The sequence below is a fragment of the Neodiprion virginianus genome, chromosome 3, assembly GCF_021901495.1.
Source record: "Neodiprion virginianus isolate iyNeoVirg1 chromosome 3, iyNeoVirg1.1, whole genome shotgun sequence".
NCBI lineage: Eukaryota > Metazoa > Arthropoda > Insecta > Hymenoptera > Diprionidae > Neodiprion > Neodiprion virginianus.
Window position 1 is genome coordinate 25,905,686 of NC_060879.1, and position 24,443 is coordinate 25,930,128.

The 24,443-nt window shown below is 38.5% G+C and overlaps 1 protein-coding gene and 1 long non-coding RNA gene across 2 annotated transcripts; one reads left to right on the plus strand and one right to left on the minus strand.

Annotated features, from left to right (window-relative positions):
• Positions 1–9,700: 9,700 nt before the first annotated feature.
• LOC124300634 (uncharacterized) lies at positions 9,701–12,663 on the plus strand. Its single transcript, XR_006907262.1, has 3 exons — positions 9,701–9,864; positions 10,013–10,255; positions 11,413–12,663. It is a non-coding gene; the product is annotated as an uncharacterized LOC124300634 (long non-coding RNA).
• Positions 12,664–16,878: 4,215 nt separating this feature from the next.
• Positions 16,879–23,431, minus strand: LOC124300627 (anoctamin-5-like). Its single transcript, XM_046754922.1, has 13 exons — positions 23,344–23,431; positions 21,748–21,871; positions 21,339–21,521; positions 20,867–21,081; positions 20,449–20,587; positions 20,138–20,339; positions 19,713–20,056; positions 19,382–19,621; positions 18,976–19,193; positions 18,663–18,880; positions 18,247–18,488; positions 17,852–18,139; positions 16,879–17,515 (listed from the first exon to the last, which is right to left on the minus strand). The coding sequence occupies exons 2-13, from the start codon at positions 21,856–21,858 to the stop codon at positions 17,282–17,284; spliced, it is 2,634 nt and encodes an 877-aa protein (XP_046610878.1). The 5' UTR covers positions 21,859–21,871; positions 23,344–23,431; the 3' UTR covers positions 16,879–17,281.
• Between the last annotated feature and the right edge of the window lie 1,012 nt (positions 23,432–24,443).

Here is a 24,443-nt window from a genome sequence, read left to right on the forward strand (position 1 = left end):
AGTGTATCGATTTAAGTGATGAAAAAATTATCGTTCAAAGTGATAAAAAGTTCGTTGAGAATAATAAAAGTTTCGTGTATAAATGAAACATTTGTCTTTGCAGTTACCTGCGAATAGATATTTCTCTGGTTGGGTCAATATTTCTACCTGTAAGTATAATATGTGCAAATGTATGAAAACAGGAATTCCAATCTGTGAGAAGAATTAGAAATTCCATGAAACGGCCGGTTCGCGACCCTGAGTAGTCTCAAATCAACATAATGTCATTTTGTTAATATTCTGTTGATTTGCTGTTAATTCTGGCATGAGCTCACCGTTTATCTTATCTTCAGCCTTGTAAAAGCTGCACATACAGGGTGTATAAGTATCGCGATGAGTATAATATCGAGTACACGGTGCATAATACGTGCGGAGCGGTTGGTTTTAATTGTATACGAAGGCGTAATCGAGATGTAACCTAGTGAAATTTAATATCCGACTTTCTAGATCCCGTCACAGCGTATAATAATTCTAAACTGTAACAAGTCGGTCTGCATCAGAGTTTACCACGAGGTGACTGTGGCGAGCCGAAGGTCTCGAGTTATAGAAAAAATGATTTATATAGTGGAACGGGTGCCACTGCAATAATATGGTGCAGGCGACGTGAAAAACCACAGGCCGACTCTGCAGGCATGAGAAACGCCGATAAGGTGCAAAAAAGTCTCATATTTACAATACACCTGTACCTACATGACGCGCGTGTTTCCTTGCACACGCGGTACGTACGCCACTCTTAATTTTCCGGAATATTCACGCCCTTTTGATAAACGGAAACGGAGAAGGGTGACCGAGTATAATCCCAGTTCGATAAGGTGAACAGTGACGCGCAGGTTAATCATGGTATCGTAATCGGAGGCTGCGCTCCTCGTTGAAACGCGAAACTGGACGTCCTCGAAGAGAGAAGTAAACCTGCGTGATTTGCTTCGCTACCTGGCGCAGGAGAGCTGGCTACATCTATACCTTATACCTACTCGCTTTCGTCTCTTCGACCGATGCTGTTGTTGTTATATCGACTCCGATCCTGACGTTGATCGTCGCCCCGCGAATTAGCTTTCAGTAATGTAGGGACTCGAAGTATAATATACCCATCCAACATCGCGGACGTATAACACGGAATTTCCAAAAAAGCAAGGTTAATCGTATACATACGTCTGGTTGCGAAGACTGTTATACCTACTCCTCCGGTTGGGATGATTGATTTCTGACGGCGGGAATGACTGTGCATTATTACAGGCGATAGGTATCGCCGTTATCGGTGTTGCTTCGGAGATCTCTTCGATCTTCAGCCTCTAGATAACTTTATGAATGAGGTAAGAACCGGTGCTATGATGGACAGTACGCGTATGAAATACGAAACTGCAGATCCGTGTGGACGAGGTCAAAGATGAGATATTTTACGAGTCAGTCAATATCGTCTCCATGACTGCGGTTGAATTATTCTTAAGAATGCTAAAGGAAGCATCGTATTTTTCGAGTTCTTGTTAGGTGTCGAATGTGAGTTATTCATAATTTTGTCGGGGATTTCATTAGAGTTTTAGAGAATTCATAGATTGCCGGTTTCTGTGAAATATAACTAAATATCAATTAATATTGACTTTAATAGGTTTACCTTGTTAGAGGAAATATAGATAGCCATCCTGTTTCTTGTTGCAAGCTAGTATTTCCTTATAAGTTTGTAACATGTACAAAAATGTAAGAGGGGATTTGAGTTTTAATATTATGTAGTTGTAATTTCTAAGATCCTAATCTTAGCTTAATGGTACTTGTGTAAATTACTAACCCACCATAACAAAATATACTTACGTTATGAAAAAAAAACTTTCTATTTCCCACTTGAATTCCGCAGCTTACGCAATGTAGGTATAAGATTCCGTGAAAAGTTTGGATAAACCGAGACTCGTAGTTTCAAGAAAAAAGAGTCTACTCGGAATAGAGAATCGAAAGGTTGTGAAACTCCATACGTCAACGTCTCGTTCCAGTAATATAAAAAAGCTACCTGTCGGAAAAAATGTGATTCTAAAACTTCAATTGTCGTAGTTTCAATCTGAGTCTATAATACGGTAACGGATATGTACAATAAGCGAGAATCGTAATTAGTGAAAATTATTTACACGAAGATTGAAGAACAACACCCGGGTGTGACATAAGACTGGAGAGTTGGGAAACTTACTTTTGGTAAAAATTAATTTCCGAGTAGTCGCGTGAAGTTGGTACCGCGAACTTTGTACCTTTCTCGATTTCGAATATCATAATCCTTGAAATTTGTCATACGAATCCTGCTCAGAAATGTATAAATAAGCTCAAAAATTGTTAATCGAATAAAAAAACTAAATCCGGGAATTTCCCGCTAAGTAACGTTACGGGGTCAATTCTATCTAACAACGAGAAGAAGAATGACAGATCTAGACTCTCTGCTGGGGCACTTTTCTATCAAAGTAAACGGCTTGAATAAACGGAGACTTCAATTAGCACTGTCCAGGTATTGGAACGAACTCACGTCTGATTGCCGAGGAAAGTGGCCTAATATGGAAAGGACTCCTGATGAGAAGAGATCTGACGTCTGGGCGTGGTGCATGACCATGCCGCAGTCAATTAGTACAGCCCTGAGTGTTCACCATGTCAATGGTAGCTACTCGCTAGAAATGTCACGACCAGAAACTATTCTCGACAATGTCTAGGAATACTGTGAACTTGGTATAAATATCTACGACATGCGTTGTTCGTGTGTTTTGTTGGTGTTTTTATCTTAAGTGAGAAAGCAAAAGCGAGGTACCAAATACCGGAATCCTACTTCGTACGTTTGGTCGGAAAAAGGAAAAAATTCGAAAAGTCACAGCGACGAGTGATTAAAGTCCCTTAATTTTTCATCACGGATTTTGTTTGCATTTACGCATATAGTAATTAGCATATAGGTGAAAAAATGTGGACCAAAAGGGTCCACGTCGCCAGAGTTATACTTTTCTTCGATTCGTCTATATCTCTGTTCGAAAGTAGACTTCGATTCGGTAGGTTGTAATTTATATTTTATACGCTCTTTAGAGAACAAAAATGTCTCCCCATACAAGGATACTTTCCGCCACGATCATGCAAGCGTGCGTGCGAATAAACAAGCGGAATCAGAAACGTCACGTGTATTAGAAGCGGAGCGTATAATGGGCTGTATGTAAGTTTGCGGCATGCGAGGCACAGTTATTCGTCTGCAGGTTGGATCATTCCTTACTTCGACACTACAGATATGTAGTACATAAGCAGCTTGTGTAGCCAACCAGATAGAGACCTCGAAGATAATTAAGATAATTGCTTTCCATATTGATCCATAGCTGCAGGCGTGCGTATCTAGGCAGGTGAGCTCGCACAAGATGCTATACGTCGATTCTTCGATGTCCACATAATAAAACATCATTCGATCTTCACGTGACACTCTACAGTTTTTGCCCGTATGATCTACGAACGACACGGCACAGTGCTTGGAATAGAAAATTGCCTCACTTTAAATTTGAGTCTGTGCACGCTCGTAGGAAGACAGCGATTTGTTGAAACTAATTTCAATAGCGTGTAGATTTCCTGCGATTGGCTCTATTATCCATAGACAATGCGGCATAATCATCTGCCAATTTTTAACAGAATCAAAACTGAGGCGACTTGTTATTACTGCATACGTAAGGACCTGTGGCAATCTATGTGTTGGAGAGATGAATGGCCTCAGGTGCGGTCGCAAAATTCGAAGTAGGCTAGGTAGTGTTTGTCTTATTACGAAGGTGGAACGATGACATCATCGGAGCTTAAAAACCGGTGCGAAAACAATTTATGCCATAGGTTTATGTGCATATTAAAAAAAAAGGCAATAATGATGATAAAAAAATTTCGCAATCATTATACAGCAAAGTAACGGTACGCTTGGAAACGGATGACTACATACATGTAGAATGTTAATCTAGGAGGAACAAACATGTTTGCGTTTGTTTAAATATGTCCATCTAGGGGTCGTGCCCCCGTTTTTTTTCTTTCCGGCTGTAACATGCACATGGAGATATAATATTCGCTCTGAAATATCCGTTTGCTAAATTTTTAATGACACTGTACGATTGATCAAGTGTAAATTTCCGTTCGGTATACACAATGATGTGTGAGCAGCTATTATACGTGTATCACTCCCGAGATGACAGCTTACGATACGGTCGCAGCTGTCTTATTGAAATGCGGCAGCATTAACAACCGTCGGATCATCGTCAAAGGTGAAAAAATTTTGCGCAATATCAATCGGCTTGTAACATGTCTATATTGGACTGGTCCAGAAACGACTATTTGTTTTTAGTCACACGTTTAATAGTTCTAGGGAGAGGAAACAAGACGCCTGTGAAAATTTGAACTCTTAATGTTGACATTTGCTGGTTCCCGGACGCCATTTTCCATTCGATTAATACGAGAAAATAGTTTTAGTTTTATTCTGAATTTTGTTACTCAGTAATGAGGCAATCTACATGAATGTCCGATACATATTTTTGTAGGGAATTCAACGCTCTACAACAAAGGTATGTTATAATTTTTTGACAGCTCAACTCTTTCAAAAGTTATTCAAGGTTACAGTTGGAATCATGTAAAAATCCACTTTTTTCGAGATTAATAACGAAAATACCAGACTTATCACAAAACAGTGTCGGTTTCTTTTGTGAATTATTTCAACCGCTATAAAATAAAATAAAAATCATAATGATTAGAAAATGAATTTGCTCACGTTGAGCATTAATCGAATGACGTGATTGTAATATTAAGTTTCCAGTTGATGTTTGAGAAGTGGATCTAACGACTTTTGCCATTATTAATTCAATCTCATAAAATAGTTATAATTTAATATGAACTTTTAATTTAGAATAATAAGATTCCCTGTTGATATATTGTTGGGTTATGGATCGTGATATTTGGACTGAATACAAACGTCATGAAGTAAATAATAATTCAAGTGCTACAACGTGTTTTTTTACAAATAAAAAAAAAAGCGAACGATCAAATGTGCGCGATCTTCCATATAACGTAGATCGTTCATCTTTTCACGGAATCTTTCTTTTAACCAAAACTAACTTTTTGAGTGATGCCACGGTGGAAAATCGTGAATGATTTTTTTCTGAAACACCTGAATAAATACGTATCATTACTTGAAAGTTTGCAACCGCATGGCCAATCGACCACGCACTAAAGCACGCGTGCCAGACTATTTCGTTATGAAACGTTTAAGGCCATAAACAGTAGGACTTTACTGCTTCACGATACACGTGGTCGCAAAATTTGTGGATTCTCCAGATTGTTTGTCCGAGGATAATTTCAACGAGAGATTATCCATCGGCTCAGTTCAGGCTTGCACACATGTCTGACGGGGCCTAAATCGTAACGCACCTTTCACCACGCCCTGAAAGTCCCTGGGCTGTGTTCTATACGAAATCCCGCTTCGTGACGAAACGAGAAAAATCCGATCCGCATGTTAAGAAGTCCCGTCGTTTCGTCTTACGTAACTATAAAATGACCGTTTATGTAACTCTGGGTCAGTTTCTTCTGCGTCCCTCGGATGATAGCGGCGAAAAGCGTTTGCAACTGCTCAATCACGATATCGGAAAAATTTCATCGACGATATCAGTAGTGTAATTAAGATTGTAAAAAAAATAATGCGTATTTTTGATCGGGGTATGACGACGTAATGGGAAACGTGTAGCGGCCAATTTCACAGTCAATTATTGAAATTCTTAAAAGTTTTACGGAATTTGGAATAATTTCGACATTGTCGCAGTTTTGAGCTGCGCATTTAGTTACAGAGACATGGACTTGTCATGCAAATCTATGAGTCACCGAAGAACACTTTCTAGGAGAATTGTACGCGTCGTCACAGTCGTTAGGAAAATAACCATACTAATTTAGACTTGGTTTGGTTAGTGGATCGTCGCATACTTGACTAGGCATTCGGCTACCTGGCTTGAATATTTATTTCCCCCACGTGTTACATACGGTGTGTGAAAGAATTCATATTTTTCGAAGTTTACAATAGTAATATTTAGAACGTCACTTTCAAAAGTCGAAAACATGCACGTGAATTTCTTCTATTGCACTAATCCTATCTCTTCACTCGAGTTCATCTTGTTAAATTCTAATTCTGTGTTCTCGAAGTCAATAACAATTAGTTTATTTTATTTAACCATTGAACCTTTACTCGATTTTATGAAGTTTATGTTTCAATTAACGACAAGTAACCAACTGCAGCATCCAGCTCTTTGACCGATGAAAAATTACTCTCGTGACCTTTGTTCAAGTCAAACGCAGAAGCGAATTACAGTTTTAAGCAAAAGTGTTTCGTCAGATCATTCAAGAATTAATCTACGACAATAATCTGAGATTTGCGATGTACTGGAATTCATTGAACGATTAATCATATTCTGCTAGGTGACAAAGACGCCCGATTTATTTTTAGGCAATAAACGAACGATGTTGTAAGGTCTGTATAAATATTAAATAATCGCGGGTTTCGCATTCAAATTTTACCGAACCGTAAAAACTTCGGACACATTACATGCAAGTGGCGGAACAAATGAGTTTAAATAACTGGTATAATTAATGTCTGCGATAAACACAGCGGGTCGATGGCAGTTAAATTGATGCACCATTGAATTACGGGCGATTTTGAAACAACGACGCGTTATTCGCGAGGTTTAACCAAACGGCGATTTCCGAGGCATGCGATAATCGGTGCCGCGTGCATTTCAGGTTCGAAACGCGATATCGAGCGGCGTAAAATAGTCTGAAAAATAAGGGGCAGTTAGTCAGTCACGTGGGAGTTATTAGCGAGATGCTAATTGATCGAAATATATACGCTGGGTGGGTGGTCGTTTCTTATTTCCGTATACCTATTAGTCGGGGTAAAGCAAACGGAAGGCCTTGCTTTCGACAATGACCCAGTTCTGCAATAAGGTACCTGCGACTGCCCATAAAGATCAGGTGCAAAACGCGGTGCGCAACGACCCGCCTATGTCGTTCCGCACACCGACATCGGATGCTGGTTTGGCCGTCCGCTCTCTCCGTATTTCGATCCCCGATTCTCTCACGCTCTCACTCTCCCGTTCATCTCACGTCTCGATCCGAGCCGATCCTGGTTCCACCGACGACGCCGAGATCGGTTCCTTTCCAGTCCCCGACGTGCAAGCAGACTCTTCGTCGCCGGTGGACCGGCTAGCTGTCGTCTCATCGCGAGCAGACAGCCCGCAAAGAAATGGTCTTGACGAAGAGTTTCGTTTCCTCCTGTACGTTACAGCCGCCGGTTTGGTACTTCAGATGGCGTTTCAGCGCAAATATTTGTCATAAACGCAAACTGGCCGGCTAACTAAGTACCATTTTGGTAGCGTTTACAGTAAACAGTTGCCGATTAGCATCGCTACCATAACGATCCGGAGTTGAAACCGTTCAATTTTACAGCCATCAATGGCCGAAGAGCTACCGAACAGTTTGTAACACTTGATGAATTAGTTTCTATTCGTTTTTTATTTTCGTTTTATTTTTGGATTTCTTTGCTTTGGAGTTTGGTTATCTGGTCACTTTGCAAGTAAGTGTCGATATGCTGTAATCACATGTAGTGTTTTAGTTTGACTGTATTTAGACGGAGGCGTATTATAGTGGTAGATTTGAGAGGAGCCTTCGCAGCTATGATGATACAGTGCTCATAACTCGTACCTCGACACAAAGTGGATGCATACAGACGTTACAGTTCTTGCTCGAAAGGAGGTTTCATCGCTTACCACTTTCGTGAGGTATTGAGATGAAAGATTTATAATTTGTATACACACGAGTTTAGTGAAATACTGACTTAGGAATCCTTCCACGAAGGATACGAGAAGAAGAAATGAAATGACGGGATATATGTATCAGCTTGGAACATTCTGCAGATATTTTACTATTCAGAATTTACAACAATCTGTGTCTGCATGGTATCAATGAAATAAATACACGCCTGTGTTTGAAAAAAATAATGACTGGTCTTGACTTGTGGAGAACTATTAGCCTCTTTGGGTTTCATCTACACATGCCGTATCTGATCCAATTTTTTTAAATCGAGACTCTCTGTATATGTATAAGGTGAAGGCCTCGAAAGAGTTAATATACGTATTTTCGTAATTTTTGTCGGACTCGGAATTCCTTGTGGACAGAAATTACATGACTGAGGGGCTGGAGAAAGGAACGACACAGAAATGAGCTGCTGAGTTGTCCTTTTTTTTTTTTTGACAACAACCTGCTATAAACAGACATTTAATTGACGGACTGACATCCACCCAAGACTTATGCCACGTCGTAAAATTATAAATTCTTACGTTGATCGATACAAATATACCCGATGTTTTGTAACATTTGTAACATGTTTAATATATCAGGTATTCGGAAAAAAGAAGACTTCAGTCACACGTGTACATCGTATACGTTGTTTGATAATACGTTAGGCTGCATAAATTTTCTCTGCAGTATTCTTCGAAGAAGGCGTTCCGTTCCAGCGCAGCGCTACAGCATTTGGATTAAATTCAATGTCATGTATCCGCGGTTTAAATTATGGCCGAAGGTATCGTGAACAGCATGCACGAGTGTTACTCGAGATAATTTAAACAACGTTTCAACTTTGCGATTTGCCGGCCGATTTTTTCGCAGGATGCGACGCATACTTTTGCTTTACAAATTTGATTCACACAAGATGTTGGAAGCCAAACAAACGTGACGCAAAATGCACTTTTATTCGCAATTCTTGCTGAAAAAATCGCACGGTGTAAACGTACCTTGATGGATTTGAGTATCATATGAACGGTTCATTGACAGAGTAGTCCAACCCACATTATCGATAAGGCTCGCTTCAACCATCCTAACCCATTTAAAAGGAACCTCATCGATCATATGGGTTGTGCTACTCTGGCACTGAACCCTTCATATAATATTAGCGTCATAGATCGCTGTATACAGATACTGCATATTATTTGATATCTTATTTATGTACCAAGGGCAGGAAAAAAAATTGCCCTCCGTGAGAACGGTCACAGACCCCGGTCATTTCCGCCACCCTGTACAGAAAGAGGTCTCGTGTAGCCTTTCGAATAACCAAACAAGAAATTTCGTCATCTCGATTAACGGTTGCCTTGGATAGTTTTACGTATCGCAAATACCTACGGACACACGTGTACGTTGCGTAACCGAACCATTTCTTTTACAAATAGTATTTGAAATCACGGTACAACGAACTAAGCTCCAAAGGAATTTGAAGTAGATACCGCGTAAATAATAGGCTAGTAAAAAATAACTCTGAAGCCCGAAAGGCGCCATGTGGTGGTGGAATTTATCGGCAATATTTCACTTGGTTTCAATATGTCACAGTTACATCTGAAACATAGCTGTAACTTCCTATAAAAAGCTTCGTAGATGTCCCAAGTCTGTGAGCAATATATCGTATAGGAGTAGTACTGAAGTCAGTCGCTATAATGAAAACGTTCTTCGTGGATGAAAGTCTATGCATCTATGCATTTGGAAACTATTTCTTAATCGTTTTTACAAGTAACTACGCCAGTATCGTATAAATAATATAGTTCAATTTATAACCATCGCATCGTCATTATATCCCTGACAAGAAATACGACATTCTTATTTTCAAACTGGATGAAATTCGCCTTCGAGTATTGTTCAGATTCCGCGCCCTTAGTCGGTCTATTGACGGTAATATAAATTGTCAAAAGTAAAAGCAGCAACAAAATATTTCCACGCAAGCCTGGTTAACCGAAGTTGTAATATACTACAATACTCATGAACGGATGATCACGTGTGAGTTTCAAAGTTTCCGAACTATGTAACGTATACTTTATATTAACTCGATCGCTTGTTATAACTGCATAAGTGAAATATGAACGCATGCATATGAAGATTGTGCACGATGATGAATTCTTCAGTTAAATTTTTAACCGACTTCCAGACCTGCATTCTGCTGTACTGGCAACATTGTTTACCAACAAATTCCGATAAAATACTTTTCTTCTGACATACTAATGGATTTCTGCGACATGACAAATGCTTCACGATCAGTGTATGTAAAAACTTTGCAGCAGCAAAGAATGGAGTTTCTCCAAGAAATACGTATGCATTCACACGTAAACAACGAGCACATGCGAGGTTGAATCGCCTGACAAGTGATAGCCGACATGTGTGAAGGCATATGGTGAGTAATCTACGAATATGTCACACGTAGTAGAGAGCTTGACAGAAGGTGAGACTTTCTGGCCGGTGAACACTGCGTACGCAGATTGCATGCACGTGACTTAATGCCGAGATCGGTATATTATAATGTGCAAAGTTGAAAATCTTCTCAGAGGAATCACCGCACCGTGTTTATTAAGCATTAGGTACATATGTATCCGTTAGTTTTTCTTCAGCACGCTGCTTAGCCTGATTACACGACACGTTCATTTTTCGCTCGTCACATGTTATGTCATAAAAGCGATAAACATTTAACATATGCACATACAGATGACAGAACGAATAATGCCGATACCTTGACGATTGGAAACGGCCGTTATGATATCTGGCGACACAGTCGGAGGATTAATGTCTCGATTACTAGCCCAGACAGTCAGTAAAAGATGTACGTAATACGCGGTCGTGAGGTAATTTTTTATAAGCTATCCATGTGTTGCTTTGTCAGTACCTATGAGCATGATGCACGGTGCGTGTTTCTTTTTTTTTCACACTGTAAAACGATGACCCGTAAGCGACACGCGGGTCGCTAAATCATTGTTTAACGGGAGATCGAATAATCGGACCACTTGAAAATGAATTTGAAAATCGGCACTGCGAATCACGAGACAGAGAAAGGAAGACTGAATGTTAATCACATTGACCTGCAAACTTTTAAGCAGTAAAATAACGCGAACCGATTAAAAACGAAGTATTTAAATGCGATTAGAGACATATGAAATCACTCGCTTGCAGGGGTTAATCATTATGCTACAAATGTGGCTGCGGCTGGTTGGATTCTGCACAGATACAGGTAGGACGTGGGTTGCGGTAGGCGCAGGTTAGTGTGCATAATTAAGCTAATGCAACATGTATGCGCCGCTGATTATCAGTGGGCGATCCGAAACCGTTGAAACAAGCCGTGCAGGGTAACCTTTGCCTCGCATGTACGCGTCATATACCGGACTAAAGCTTGTCAGATTTCGCAAGTACCGTTCGACACGAATTTCGCAAGAGTACGCGTAAAAATAAATTGCTTTCTAGATACCGAGAGTATCGTGTAATGATTGACGGTAAACTGGGAGAGAGAGAAAGAGAGAGAGAGAGGGAACAATGTTTTAAAATGTTTCTATTCTGTTGCAGTGATCCAAAACTGGAACAGGAATTCGGTGATTGGAGTACGAGATACGAGGGCTGCAGGTTAATTGCATGTCTTTTACGACCGCATCCGGAATCTCCGCAGGCTGTTGAAACTGGAGCAATCATCATCAGTTATACTGTTAAGGGCAATGCGGAATATTGGGAACGAATTTCAAATTTGGGGCGTACAAAAGACGGATGTAAAGTTTAGTCGATGGTTTTAGTATCATAGAATTTTGTTGTTATGAAGTTCAGGGTAGGCTGCATTATGCGTTACCTTCGTTGAAATTTAAAAAAACTAATTAATAATTCACTCATACATTTAAACTTACGAATTGATAACCAGTTCAGCTTCTAAATTTGCAAACAAGACTGCGATTGTGAAGAAGAGTAATCGAGTACTCGTAACGTTGTTATTACATTTTTGAAAAAAATGAACGCTCATTCGTCAGATCGCCAGTAGTCGTGTCTCGTTTCGTTCGTAATTTCATTACACGTCGTCTGAGGTAAATAAGTCTTCGAAATCGAATTTTTTACTTCTGCTGTAAGAGTTCCCATAAATTTTGCGTAGTGTGCATGTTACATAGCGACAATGTCCTGCATCTTAAATGCCAAAAGCAGAGCCGTGAAGTTTGTGAAATAGGTTTGTCATTGAAAAATAATAAATTATATATATATGTTAAGGTTGACATGTGGAGTACGGGTAAAAAAAATTTTTTTCTCCAATTAGACCGTCACTCAATCTAAATTTATGCAAGGTGAATTGGGAATGAAAATATTGGCCCTTGTAGGTAGATGCATACCCTGAATACGCGAGATCTATCTTTGCATAGTAGAATTTGTGTCTACGGAACTCGCCAAGTGGGTTGTGCGTCACGTTTGACCCTCGACAATAGTCGTGCCTTGATCTTTATCTCAAAGTTGACATCTGCATGAGACACAAGATGCGGTAATTTCTGGCTGTAAGCCCCTTAGGCGCTTGCCCTTAATCTAAATTCTGCGCTCATATCTATTTCTCAAGCAAGTACGTGTCAACATTCAATGCCCTGTGCTACCTTTCTGCATGTTACTTTTTTCCCTTAAGGGAGGGGGAGAGAAGGGGCGTAAGCGTAATCGATTTCGACGCTGTCGTATATATATCGAATTATCCAAGCCGCGTATCTGAAACATAAATAAGGGCATGACAGTCTCGTTATACGTAGAATTCTGAACAAAACCACTACAATCTATTTTTATTCAACGCAAATGTAAAGAAATGGCGTGATGTTTGCGAAATCGCGATAGTAAATTCGTAAAAATCATGCCATTTCTTTATTTTTACGTTAAATGAAAATACGTTGCAGTGGTTTTGTTCAGAACTGCACGTAGAATGAGGCTGTTGTGCTCTTTTTTGCGTTTCAGATACGTGGACTTGGATAATTCGAGATATATACGACGGCGTTGAAATCGACTAGGGCACCCCCTTAAGTACATCGTAAAAAATCACGCAAATCTTAATTACACGACTGGTTACACTAACCACGAGTTTCGCAATCAACGGCCTACGAGTGCATGCGAATTCCAGTGGAAAATTTACGAGCGAATAATTTCTACTTTAAATTCGTATAGACAGAGGAAAATATGACATTATTATGCGGGCGACGTTATTTATTCCATGCCTTTGCGGAGTACGGAAACTAGTAGAGGTGTCTTTAAAATTCTGACAAATAATAGAGTTTCAACACTTTGCAGATAAATACCGAACGTTTGGTACGTAAGTTTGCAGCTTGAAATTAAAGTTAATTACACAAACGATAATTACTGATTTGTCGCTTCGCTATCAAATATCGTGCGGTAATTGGAGGAATATTGATACATGTACAGTTACGTGTTATCTTTAATGATTTTGCCAACGTCAGAAGAGCAGTGCTTCGGTAAAAAATGATATTATACGCGGGTCAATCCGTTCAAACTCGTGGAATCGCTTTTATCACACGATGAAAATAAATTATGACGATGCTTCCGAATTTTGAAATTAACAGATCAGAGGTTAATTGATAGTACCGAATAAAATGTTTTACATTTCTTCTTCCTCGAAATTCACGTTCGTAATTAGGTACTTCGTAAGTTTCTCTATGACTGATTCTGCTTCACCTAACTTCGCATATATCAGCAAATTACAATAATTCTTCAAGTTCACAGATTAGGGCAAATTGGTCTGGATTGACGTTATGGATCACGATAAGACTCGTCGTCCAAACCTCTCCGCTACTTTATCCTTTCTAACGAGTATTGGATACCGACTGAAAAAGTTCAAAAAATTTCAAGTCACACGGAGTAACTAGACGAAACAACGAGAAAAGTCATCCAGTCCCAGTTAAAACTCTGTGTTCATTGTTATTTAGCAAAATCATCTTTGAACTGTTAAAAAAAATTGTAGAAAATGCGTTGTAATATTATTCAACAACTTATCATCACTGTTCACCAAAATAGAGTTTCTATATCATTTCAGACACGTGAAATTTCGACAAAACTAGAATTTCACTACTTGAAAGCATGAAACGCTTCGTCAGTTTGTAATTCCAGCCATTCAACTGCAGATTTTCTCAAAACCTTGAGTTATCGCGGGCCCCATTGTTATACGATAATTAGCAGATATTTTCAATGGTTAAATGTAGAATCTACGAATTGTCTTCGATTTTTTTTTTTTTCATATACATTGAATCGAGGTACTCGTTCGTCGTTTCACAAAGCAATCAAAGTAACATTGTTTCAACGCACATATGTCGTGCCGATGACGACAGAGACGAGAAATTTTTGCCGCCAACTAAAGAATAATAAACATATGTTTACGAAAAACACGGGTGTGAAATTGTATTTTTAAAACACGTGTATGTGTATATTTTTACAGCGAAAAACGCACGTGCTAGCTTCTCAATGTTAAAAGTGAAGGATGTGCTAAAATATCAACAACTATACGATACATGCAAATGCGAGATGGATAATTTCAAGAATCACAATTAGCGTCGACGTGTTTTTCATTCATCAGGATCATCAATTATAACGGGCTAAATCCTTGCACAAACTCCGACACACGAATGACCCTATTCGCGTCCGTATCGTCAATTTTTTCTTACTGCAAATTTTCAATCCCCACTTATCAGATCGCGTAGACACTCGAAGTTTATCGAATTCTTCGCCAATGTAAATTGGGCCCGATCCCACGGTACGCAACAAGGATTTACTCCGCAGCGTGGGCCGATTTACGGTTTGACCATGCCCTCCGGTCATTTTCGGTAAAATTATCATACTCGCGATGATCGGTCCAAGGTTGCCGATTCACACCACGACCCGGGTGCCCTTGACCGGGCTGATTCTGTTCTTTGATGATGATACCGCTTTTGTTGTTCTTCGCCCGACAAATATCACCGGTAAGATTGTAATAGGTACACGTGATACGTGTATAGTATGTATACCTGTTCTGCATGTATCGTGCGATTCGCGCGCGAAACGCAAAACGAGGCGACCTCCGCGTAAGCTTCTCGTTGCCAATTGTCGACAAAACTCGAATTTTCACTTGCTGGAAATTTAGTTTTGGTGAAATTTTCCGCCACCCGTGTATTGCGGGATATTCATCACTTCAATGACGTCGTAATAAAGATGGAGGTGGAAAAGTAAGTTTCGATAGTGTGCAACAGAAGACTTATATGCGTTTAAACGAGGCGCTAGAAAAAAAAAAATTCCCAAAACTATGACTACTTACTTCTTTTAATAGTAAAAAAAACTTTCAGAGCAAATCGGGGTTCACCTATTGAATTATTCAGTTTAAAATATAATTCATTCTGATAGTGCTAAAAATGCAAAAGGTAAGCAACAAAATCGCACTTGTCGTAGTTGATACGAATCTGTAATTAACTTATATCCATAACTTGTGCGTATGTACATCGTACACATAATCGCAGCAGACACATTGACGTGACTCAATACGATGCACATGAAAAATTCTACCTCTAGCTGCGAGTGTCTGGTGTTGTTAAGGAATTGATATACCATCTACAAAAGCCTGCATAAGGTCTCCGTTTTCATATAAGATTATGTAACACAATCTTGATCTGCTTCAGCTATCCTGACTACGGAAAGTTAAAACGAATCAGGACTCGAGAATTGCGTGCTTGAAACTAATCTCTGCAAGATCAAGGAAGCTTGCGGTTTTACATTGTGAAATACGGAACGGACAGACTTACAAAAATTAAAAACTACACACAATCGTCACGCCTCAATGTAACAAATTACCAATCGCCAATTGTGACGGAGATTCCACACCGTACTGATCCAACGGAGGTGACAGGAGTGAGGCAGGCAACCTCAATATCGGCTCTATTGTGTTCAAAGAGAAACGAGGCAAGGACACGCGGAAGCCCAACTTGTGTATATCAAGATGAAAAAATCTCCACCTCAACGTGCGTCCATTGTTACAATGTACACGATGCATACTGCGAGTAAAAGGCAATTAAAAAATAGTAATTATTCCATTTTTTCTATTCACCCGCGCGTGAAAGCATAAATCACTTCATCGAAATCAGGAGACATCGTATCATCGTTTACTCTAAGACGTGTTATTCGAAACATATGGTGCCCAAGCCAAAGAGGAAGCTCGGATTACTTCTGAACCGATAGCAATTGACGATACTAAGGACATCCAAATGATTGAAACTGTGTCAAAATTAATGATGGACAGGAGCATAACGAATCTAAGAGTTGAAGGTGATCGACAAAAAAAAATGTTATCAGGATATTGTGCATTCTTTCGCATTCGTTTAACTTCACCGATTTATCTATAGGTACCTATTTAAACGTCTTTTGCACCCATTTGCTTTTGTCCGGCTGCTTAGCCAAACACGTTTCATGAATATACATGAATTTATGATACACGAACGATAATTTGAGTATATTCACATCAGATGTATTACTGGAATTAAAATTATCTTTATAATAGTTTCAACTCTGAGAACCGGATGTTCTGAAGCTACAAATCTATTTTGTTCATACGAAAGACGATAATTATCGAAAACGAAAAATCGTTTCAGAAGTTAATGATCGCATGTCATCATCACAGTACAGGTTTAAAACATTTTTTTCATTTTATTAATTATAAATAATAACCTGTTCGGGGCACTGAAAAAAATCGCGAACCAATACTTATTACTACCGCGAAGAGAGATTAAGACTGCCGAGATTTACTAAAATATAATATTGGTCAATCAAGAATCTCAAAGTGCATTCGTGAATCTTCCACGACCTTTCAGATTCGGTATGAAAAAAAAAACCAGTTCAAAGTCTGGTCAATGTATTTCTATGAACACGAATGATATCACAGAATGTTAATTAAAGGCATCGTCCAACCCGCCACTTCAGATCTCGAACCTTTTACGCGGTGCAATTACCACAGATCGAAATTAGTTGGAATTACTAGAGCAATAAAAATACAAGTTCCGTACTTAAAGAGTATTATAAAAATTCAGATCGTACACACGGTATAAGTATAATATAGGTACTAATTTACTAATTTAAGCCTAATTAGTTCGATTAAAAAATTTGTGAAATGTATTTTGAGCACTTCGGCACCAAACTGTAATGACGCGCCAATCATTGCTGAGAAAAAATGTACTAGTATGAATATTTCATTTGTAAATAGTTCGAATATATAGCTTTGCGGGTTCAATACTGTGACCTGTGAAATGTGAAGCTACATGGTAAGTTTGTTGAAAATAAGGTCGTTTAATGGAAAGATGTCTATTACTTGCCAAATAAAGAGCCGATTCTGTTGTTCATTCCGAAAAGAGATCAAGTCAAGGTACAGGATCGGGAAATTTGAGTGTGCGAATGGTTACAGTCAGTTTTCTGTTATATACGGCCTTCTTTGAATTGCATTGCTGTTGTTGTCGCCATGCATAGAATCCGATTGATTGAGTTGCTGTCCCTCGAGATAATCCCTCGCACGTGCAGCTTCTCTTTTAATGATTAGCTCCTCCGCCAGAAACGCTTCACGTTTTATACGCGCACGTAATTTTCGGGGTGTGCCAGACAGGCACCATTGCACGGTCATCGTCAGCAAACCGACAACGTTCTATCGCAACACAATAATGAAAAATTGCATGTATTTATAACCCATAATTGGAGGATCACTCTCTGTTCGATGGTAACAAAATAAATGGCATTCAAAGCGATACGTTTTTTAGTGGATAATTACGACGATTTCATTTGTAAGAATAATACTTTTCTCGAAATTTTGAAATTACTGTTCAAATTACGAAAGCGAGTCGGTTGAGGTTTGGGGGAAAGAAACGTATGGAATTTTTGCCAAAGGTGAGCTGCTTCGAGAATAAAAAAAAAAAAAAAAAAAGCGGAATTTGCAGTGAGCAAAATGGGCAGTTTTTAATGGAGTCGTCTTGTTTATAATTACCTGAAAGACGACGACAAATGCTAATCTTGCAGCCAGAATATGCCAGTAGATTGGAGGCCGTTTGTAGGACAGAACACCGAGCCCGTAAGGATTTCTGTACTCCGCATATCTACATACAGTGATATTTTCGAACTTGCTTTCCAATGGAGCAGTTTCATTAATAAAATCCGCTGTTCTGAAGTACGCAAGAGTATGGTTCAAGAATCCGTGGTCAGTCTTGTCCTCACTAACAACCATCATGTACACGAATCGCGGTATGTAATTTGACGAAAATGCGATTATAAATGCCTGTAACAATCACCCATAACTGAACAGTATTCGGGATTTATTGTTGAATATAGTTAAATAAAAAAGCAACAAGGGATCCAAATGTGCAAAAAAATTATTATACGTACGTTAGTAGTAACTGAAATGCGTGCAAGGGCGTCCAGAATACGAGCCCAAATTCCAATATCCCGTACACGTCGAGGTACTGGCCGTCTGTAATGTCGGAGGAATTTTGTTGCGTCTAAACGCATTTCGAGAACGTTATTAGCCAAAGCAAAAAACGGCGCCAGCGGAAACGCTGTGACGAAAATGGTTATGAACCCAAACTGGATTACCATTTCCAAGTATTCGTCGTACAGGCCTCTTGAACCTGATAAAAACGAACGGTTAACAGAAATTCGTTAATCAAATAGTGGTTCCAGTCATAATATTATTATTGTTATTCAAATATATTCTGATTTTCGCTTAATTCCCTACGAGGGTAAATAGTATGTATTTTTTCACAATCGAAATAATATAAAATATGAATGACTAGGGCACTTACCCCAATTAAGGAGTTTGAAGTCTCGAATCCATTGGTTCTTAGTAGGAATGGGATCCTTTTGTTTCAGACCTGTGTGGATTCGGAATAAGGCCCACGATTTCATTATTACTGGCAAAATCATCTCTATTGCAGTAGACAGCGCCTGTTTTCCAACCATTATAATTGCCAGCTGTATACTGAGCTCCATAAGACATCCTCCCGGGCTGCATTCTTCCTGTCTGATTTAGTATTTGGGTATATACAACGTCACAACGGTATGCGAAATTCAGGGGAATAGGCTTTCTGAATGATATTTAAAAATTCAAACACGTACCTGTATCCTAATATTCGATTATACTTCTTGGGATATCCAACAAACTTGCCTTTCATAAAAGCTATGTAAAATATGGAAGCGTAGTAGTTGACAAATTGAAACAGGTATACTTTCAGTGTTAAGCTATCGTCAAATTCTGCTTGAGTTCGTAAGAATTCCATTTCCGTTAGGTACACTGCTAGCCAATCGTATATGTAATTCAGTGCTAGAATGCACACCTGTAAAATAATATTAAAACTAGATAGATTTGGACCTTTGAAAAAAGTAAGACCATATGATAAAAGGCTTAAATATTATGAATTTTTGCAACAATCTCAGTCAGATATAGATAAATAGAACTCCTAAAATTTACTTTCGCAATACTGATTTGTATATTTTCTCTCAAGTATGAGAATGAATAAATTACCAAATTGAGAACAGCTGCGACGGCTGGCAGAGCAAGGGTCTTGTAGCTTGCGGAATCTACTTCATGGCCGAAAAGTGAGTTGCTCGTAATCATTGACATGCGGTACAAAACTACTGCGAAAACAGCGGCAACGGCAGTACAAGTCAGCAGAAGAACAACAGAAAAGCTGAAGAAGGTTGCTGGGACTCGTACCTTCCAGTAACTCACATGAGGCTCTATTTGACGCGTAACTGCATTCACCTAAGAAACAATGGAAAGGAAATGTTTGAAATGTGCAACAGGTTTGATAAATTTTGTACATTTCCATGAAGTACTCGAACACTAGAGATACTTTTTGTTTTATTCTGAAGAATGTTGCTTTGGCAAGGAGAGACAGATATCCTGGTCGAGGGTGTTCCGACGATCGATCCCATTCTATTAATCCCCAGCGATGGCTTAGTTCTGCGGATCTTCGCTTCCACAATTCAAGGTACAAGGTAGTCCAAAATGACATAAAAACCGCAAATACTGGAGTAGCCGGATTATCAAACAAGTAAGTTACTTTCGTTAGCAAACACGTCTCGTTCAGTCTCCAATAGTCACATGTTTTGTCACACTGAGGACACATCACAATCTCACTGGCGGTTTTATCACAAGCTTCGTTTGCCAACTGATTCGAATTTAAAGTAATCAATCCTGCATAAATATAACACCGAATTTCAGAACTAAGAATAAACATTGAACTTACAAGAAACTAAGAAAAAGAATTAATCTTACCATAAAAGAAACATAATAATCCTGCTATACTAGCAGGAATAAGCATGTACGTATAAAAGCCGAGCCACGCAAAGTATATCGCGAAATTTACTCCAAAATAATCCGCGATGGCGTCCAGGGGCTGCAGTTTTACCCATTTACGGGTGGAGCCCCATTCCTGGTAGAGCAGTGATCTTTTGGATCCAGATTGCTTATAGGTACCCTGGCGAAACATATTGATAATATTATTAATTGTAATTTATGCAGTTGCAGCAAACTTTATTTCAATAGTTATTATCGACGGTTCGAATTCATTCTGCAATTATACTTACATCATGCAATGGATAAGCTGCTGAGTAAACTCCATCAATCAATAGAGATTCAATACCCTCAGCTTGTCTGGCAAGAATAAAATCAACTACCATACATCGTACGCTCCAAGGAAAAAAGTTTTCGGCATCGACGTCAAATCTTAACAAACAGAAGAAATCATGGAAAGTTAATGATGAAACACGACTTCTAGACTTCTTTCACCGATGCAGTGATTCTGGTATACCAGACTCAATTTCAATTACTTTAGCTTCACTCGCATAAAGTATCATTGAAATTTTCTCGTGTCGATCATCATTTCGAACAAAGAATCTCTGGGATATGAAAACAGCAGTGATTGACTAGGCACACTAGTTTCCATAAATATGAAAGTTGCTGAAAGAAATTAATATTAATATTGAACAGGATATAGCTACTTACAGGTAAATTTTATCTTTAGAAAATTCAGTAGACAACTGATACTTCCGGGTAGGGAATTTAGCAGGATCCAATGTTGCGAAATGAAAAACTTGTGCAAACCAAGTACGTGCATCGTCGAATATGTCGGAAGGTTCTTGACTGCAAGATCTTTCTTCAGGTGATAGTTTTATCGGCATACGGAGTTTCATAATGTCAGCATATCGGCAGAGCACCTCCTGTTACAAGGTTTAGAATATAATTTTTGAACTGTATTTGTTTACTTCACTAATTTACTGCTGTATAACAAATGATGGGGAAATAGAAATAATAGATGCTTGCGTATTAGCAATAGTGACTCACAACTTAAAGCCAGGTGTTAACAACTAAATCCTTGAATTTCTTAAATATAGGTATAGCAAGTCACGCAAAGTAGTAGCTATACTACATGAGTTAAATTGATATATGTCGTGAATAAATCAGCTTTTGAAAATACCTGAGTAGTAAAAATCTTGATAAAACTTAAATTGTGCTCGTGCTCATATTCTAGGCGTAGACCTTGATCTCGCAAATGCTGCTCAAAGATTTCTCTTCGCTGAGCATGAGATGTGTCCTTATCCACATAAGTGAGCACAAAGTCAGGAACTTCTTTTCTATCATTATTTGGCGAATCAATTTCCTGCAAGCATAATAACGAACTGCGACTCAATCTTACCCTTAATTAGAGCAGTTTTTAAAACCTTTCAATACAAAATGATTTTATTTATAGGTGAAAGTGAACCTTGTGAAACTATGTTGATATTAAACTCTTTTGTAAATATATGGACTCAAAAAAAGTTTGGCGTGTTTCAGTACTGTAACGTTTTACAAGTTTTCTTATCATTAAAGACGATATTATAACTCACCAATGGTACGGAGCGGTTTTGTTGCTCGAGCGCAATCATTTTTTGGCTCGCATCCCATCCAACTTCATCCATCCCCTGGTATGGGGACTGGCCATTGCGGCATAGGTCCATATTTTTGACAATTCTAGGAAATGATATATACGTTTAGAAACAAGGAAAAAGAAGAGGAAAACACATGACATGTAACATTAAATTAATGAAATGAACAATAAGAATAATATTTATGGTGATATTCACGGAAAATTTTGATGGGATAGAAAATATGATACACAATTTTGTTGGCACTGATAATATCTGTATTTCAGTATACAGTTCTTGGACTTTGAATATTGGACCTTCTGCTGGCGAATATGGACTTTGGGTGTGAATAAAAATATTTTAGTCTACCGAAGATATCAGATGTTCAATTATTACCAATTAATTTGAAATGACGCTGAAACTAGCAGATAATACTCAGCAGGTAATACACGCCGAAGGGTTCCAGGGTATGATGAAATGAAGAAACTTGTTAGGATTATTCAGGGAACTATTTCGAATATATTCCGTGATATCTTAGCGTTTGCTCACTCCCTGAAAGCCTTGCTGTCATATTACCTACTGAATATTATTTGCTAGTTGCAGTGTCATGGATTTTAAATGTGAATCCAACGTTTGAATATAATTTGATTAAGAATCTGTTGATAATTCTATATGCTAGTTGTCAGACTAGCGAATATTTACTACGTATATACACTTTATTATATTTTCTCTTTGCTCATAGAAATTCCAGAATGTTGTGCACATTCAGGATATCTAGTAGAAATTGCGCTCCAATATTTCCAGACAACAGGTTTTGTATATAAGAATTGTGTTTTTTTTTTGATTGCAAGATTTGAATAGCTTTTAGTAATGAAAACCACTTTCTTAGAACAATTGAATACTGTTTTACTGAATGGTACAAATTATTTCCAACTATTTTTTTTTTTTTTGTTATTGGAATCTGGCACAAACAAAGTGGTCGAATTGATTTCTGCAGCCAAAACTACACTGCGGCCATGAGACAACAAAAAGCATTATTGATGGAACAAAGCAATGTTACATTGAAGATAAATAAAATGCAGATTAGTTTTGTAATTAGTAAAGCCAAAAATTAAAATACAGCTCATTCAATCCAGCAACTCCCTGGCAATCTTGGTTTCCCAGTTTTGTCTAACAACTAGATATTCCAGCACTAAACTCGATGAAAAAAGTTAAATGTATCGCTTATAACGTAATCCCACAGATATTCAGATTGAAAAAAATAAATGTTATGTAATCTACACTAAAATGTATCATAATGTGTGAACAGCGATACCACTGATTAATATAAATGAAATGCGACCAACCATTGAGAAATCTAAATGACTCATGTCAATATCCAGCAAAGCAGCGGCAGCGAATGACATTGAAACAGACGACTGATCCTGTACGTCCTTATATTTCTAGGTTAGAAAGATCAGTCACAGCCCAACCCAGGAAGCGATTTATATGCAATTTAAAAATGTTAAAGTTAGAGTTTAGATAGCAAATGAAAGATATAAATATGAAAATACAAACCAGTTTATGCATAAGGTTTACATTAAATCTATTGTACTCACGAATTAATAATTTGGTCGTTTATTAGGTATAATTGGTATTAGTGACTAGACATTTGGTTAAACGTGATTTAATCCACACTATCACATATTTGTCACTTGCTCGTATCGCATGTTCGGCTCCTGCCGAATGGGTTTCTCTTCCTTTCTACCCGTCAACGACTCCTTGATAATATATCCACATCCCACTAACACGAGCCCGTCGGCAACTGATTTAAACTAACAGTAACCAAATTTTCCAACCACAACTCGCCGAGTGACTGCGGCCGAGAATGCGTCACCGACAGCTACGGTCGCGACGTGATGACGTCGGTACGATTAATCTGTTCGAAATTGTTGCCGGGCGACTCGAACGAGTATATACCTATATATCCCTGAGGAAGTCCTCCTGAGAGTACCATAGTAATTAGACAACATAGCGCGTCATACGACTGAGTCGTTATCCGATCACATTCATATTTCGCAACGACCCGACCTCCGATCTTGGTGTGATATATCAATTCCTCGTGTATGGACAGAGCAGCGCGGTCACGTGACTCAAAACAGCTGTGGAAGCTGTGGAAGGGGAGCCGTGATTCACAATCGAAATCACTTGAAATCATGATCATCGAGCTTAGATAGATCGTTGACTGAAGACGCTTTTTCCAAAACAGCGTTGTGATTAAGAAGAAATATTTCGAACGAATTCATTTTCATCATTTCTTAAAATTTTCCAGATTAGCTGGTTATTAAATGTTTTGAAACAAAAAACGACGTTTTCTTACGAGTACACCAATGCGCGGGACGAAAGATATTTGAATCTACCGCTAACGAATTTTACGATAAACGTAGGTAAAAATCAAATGGTTATCGGATAATTGATCGGCAATTAGCGTACTTAGATATTTAAATATTCCGAAAAGCTGATTAATGTACATTACTTGTCCCGTATATTCTTATTACAAAGACAAGCCAACCCTTTACACGGAGATATAATTTGGCTTGATGTATTTTCAACGAACGTAGAGATGATTGACTTTATTATCAGTATAGATATAAACTATTTCAAAATAGTTACAATTTCCAATAAAAACATTAGCTTAT

Excerpts from the sequence above, each read along its gene's own strand:
- LOC124300627 (XM_046754922.1), bottom strand. The coding sequence starts at position 21,858 with ATGGACCTATGCCGCAATGGCCAGTCCCCATACCAGGGGATGGATGAA. Across the intron at positions 18,881-18,975 it reads AATCGAATATTAGGATACAG|ACAGGAAGAATGCAGCCCGG; the intron begins GTACGTGTTTGA and ends ATACTAAATCAG. Across the intron at positions 18,140-18,246 it reads GCATTTCAGTTACTACTAAC|GCATTTATAATCGCATTTTC; the intron begins GTACGTATAATA and ends TGATTGTTACAG.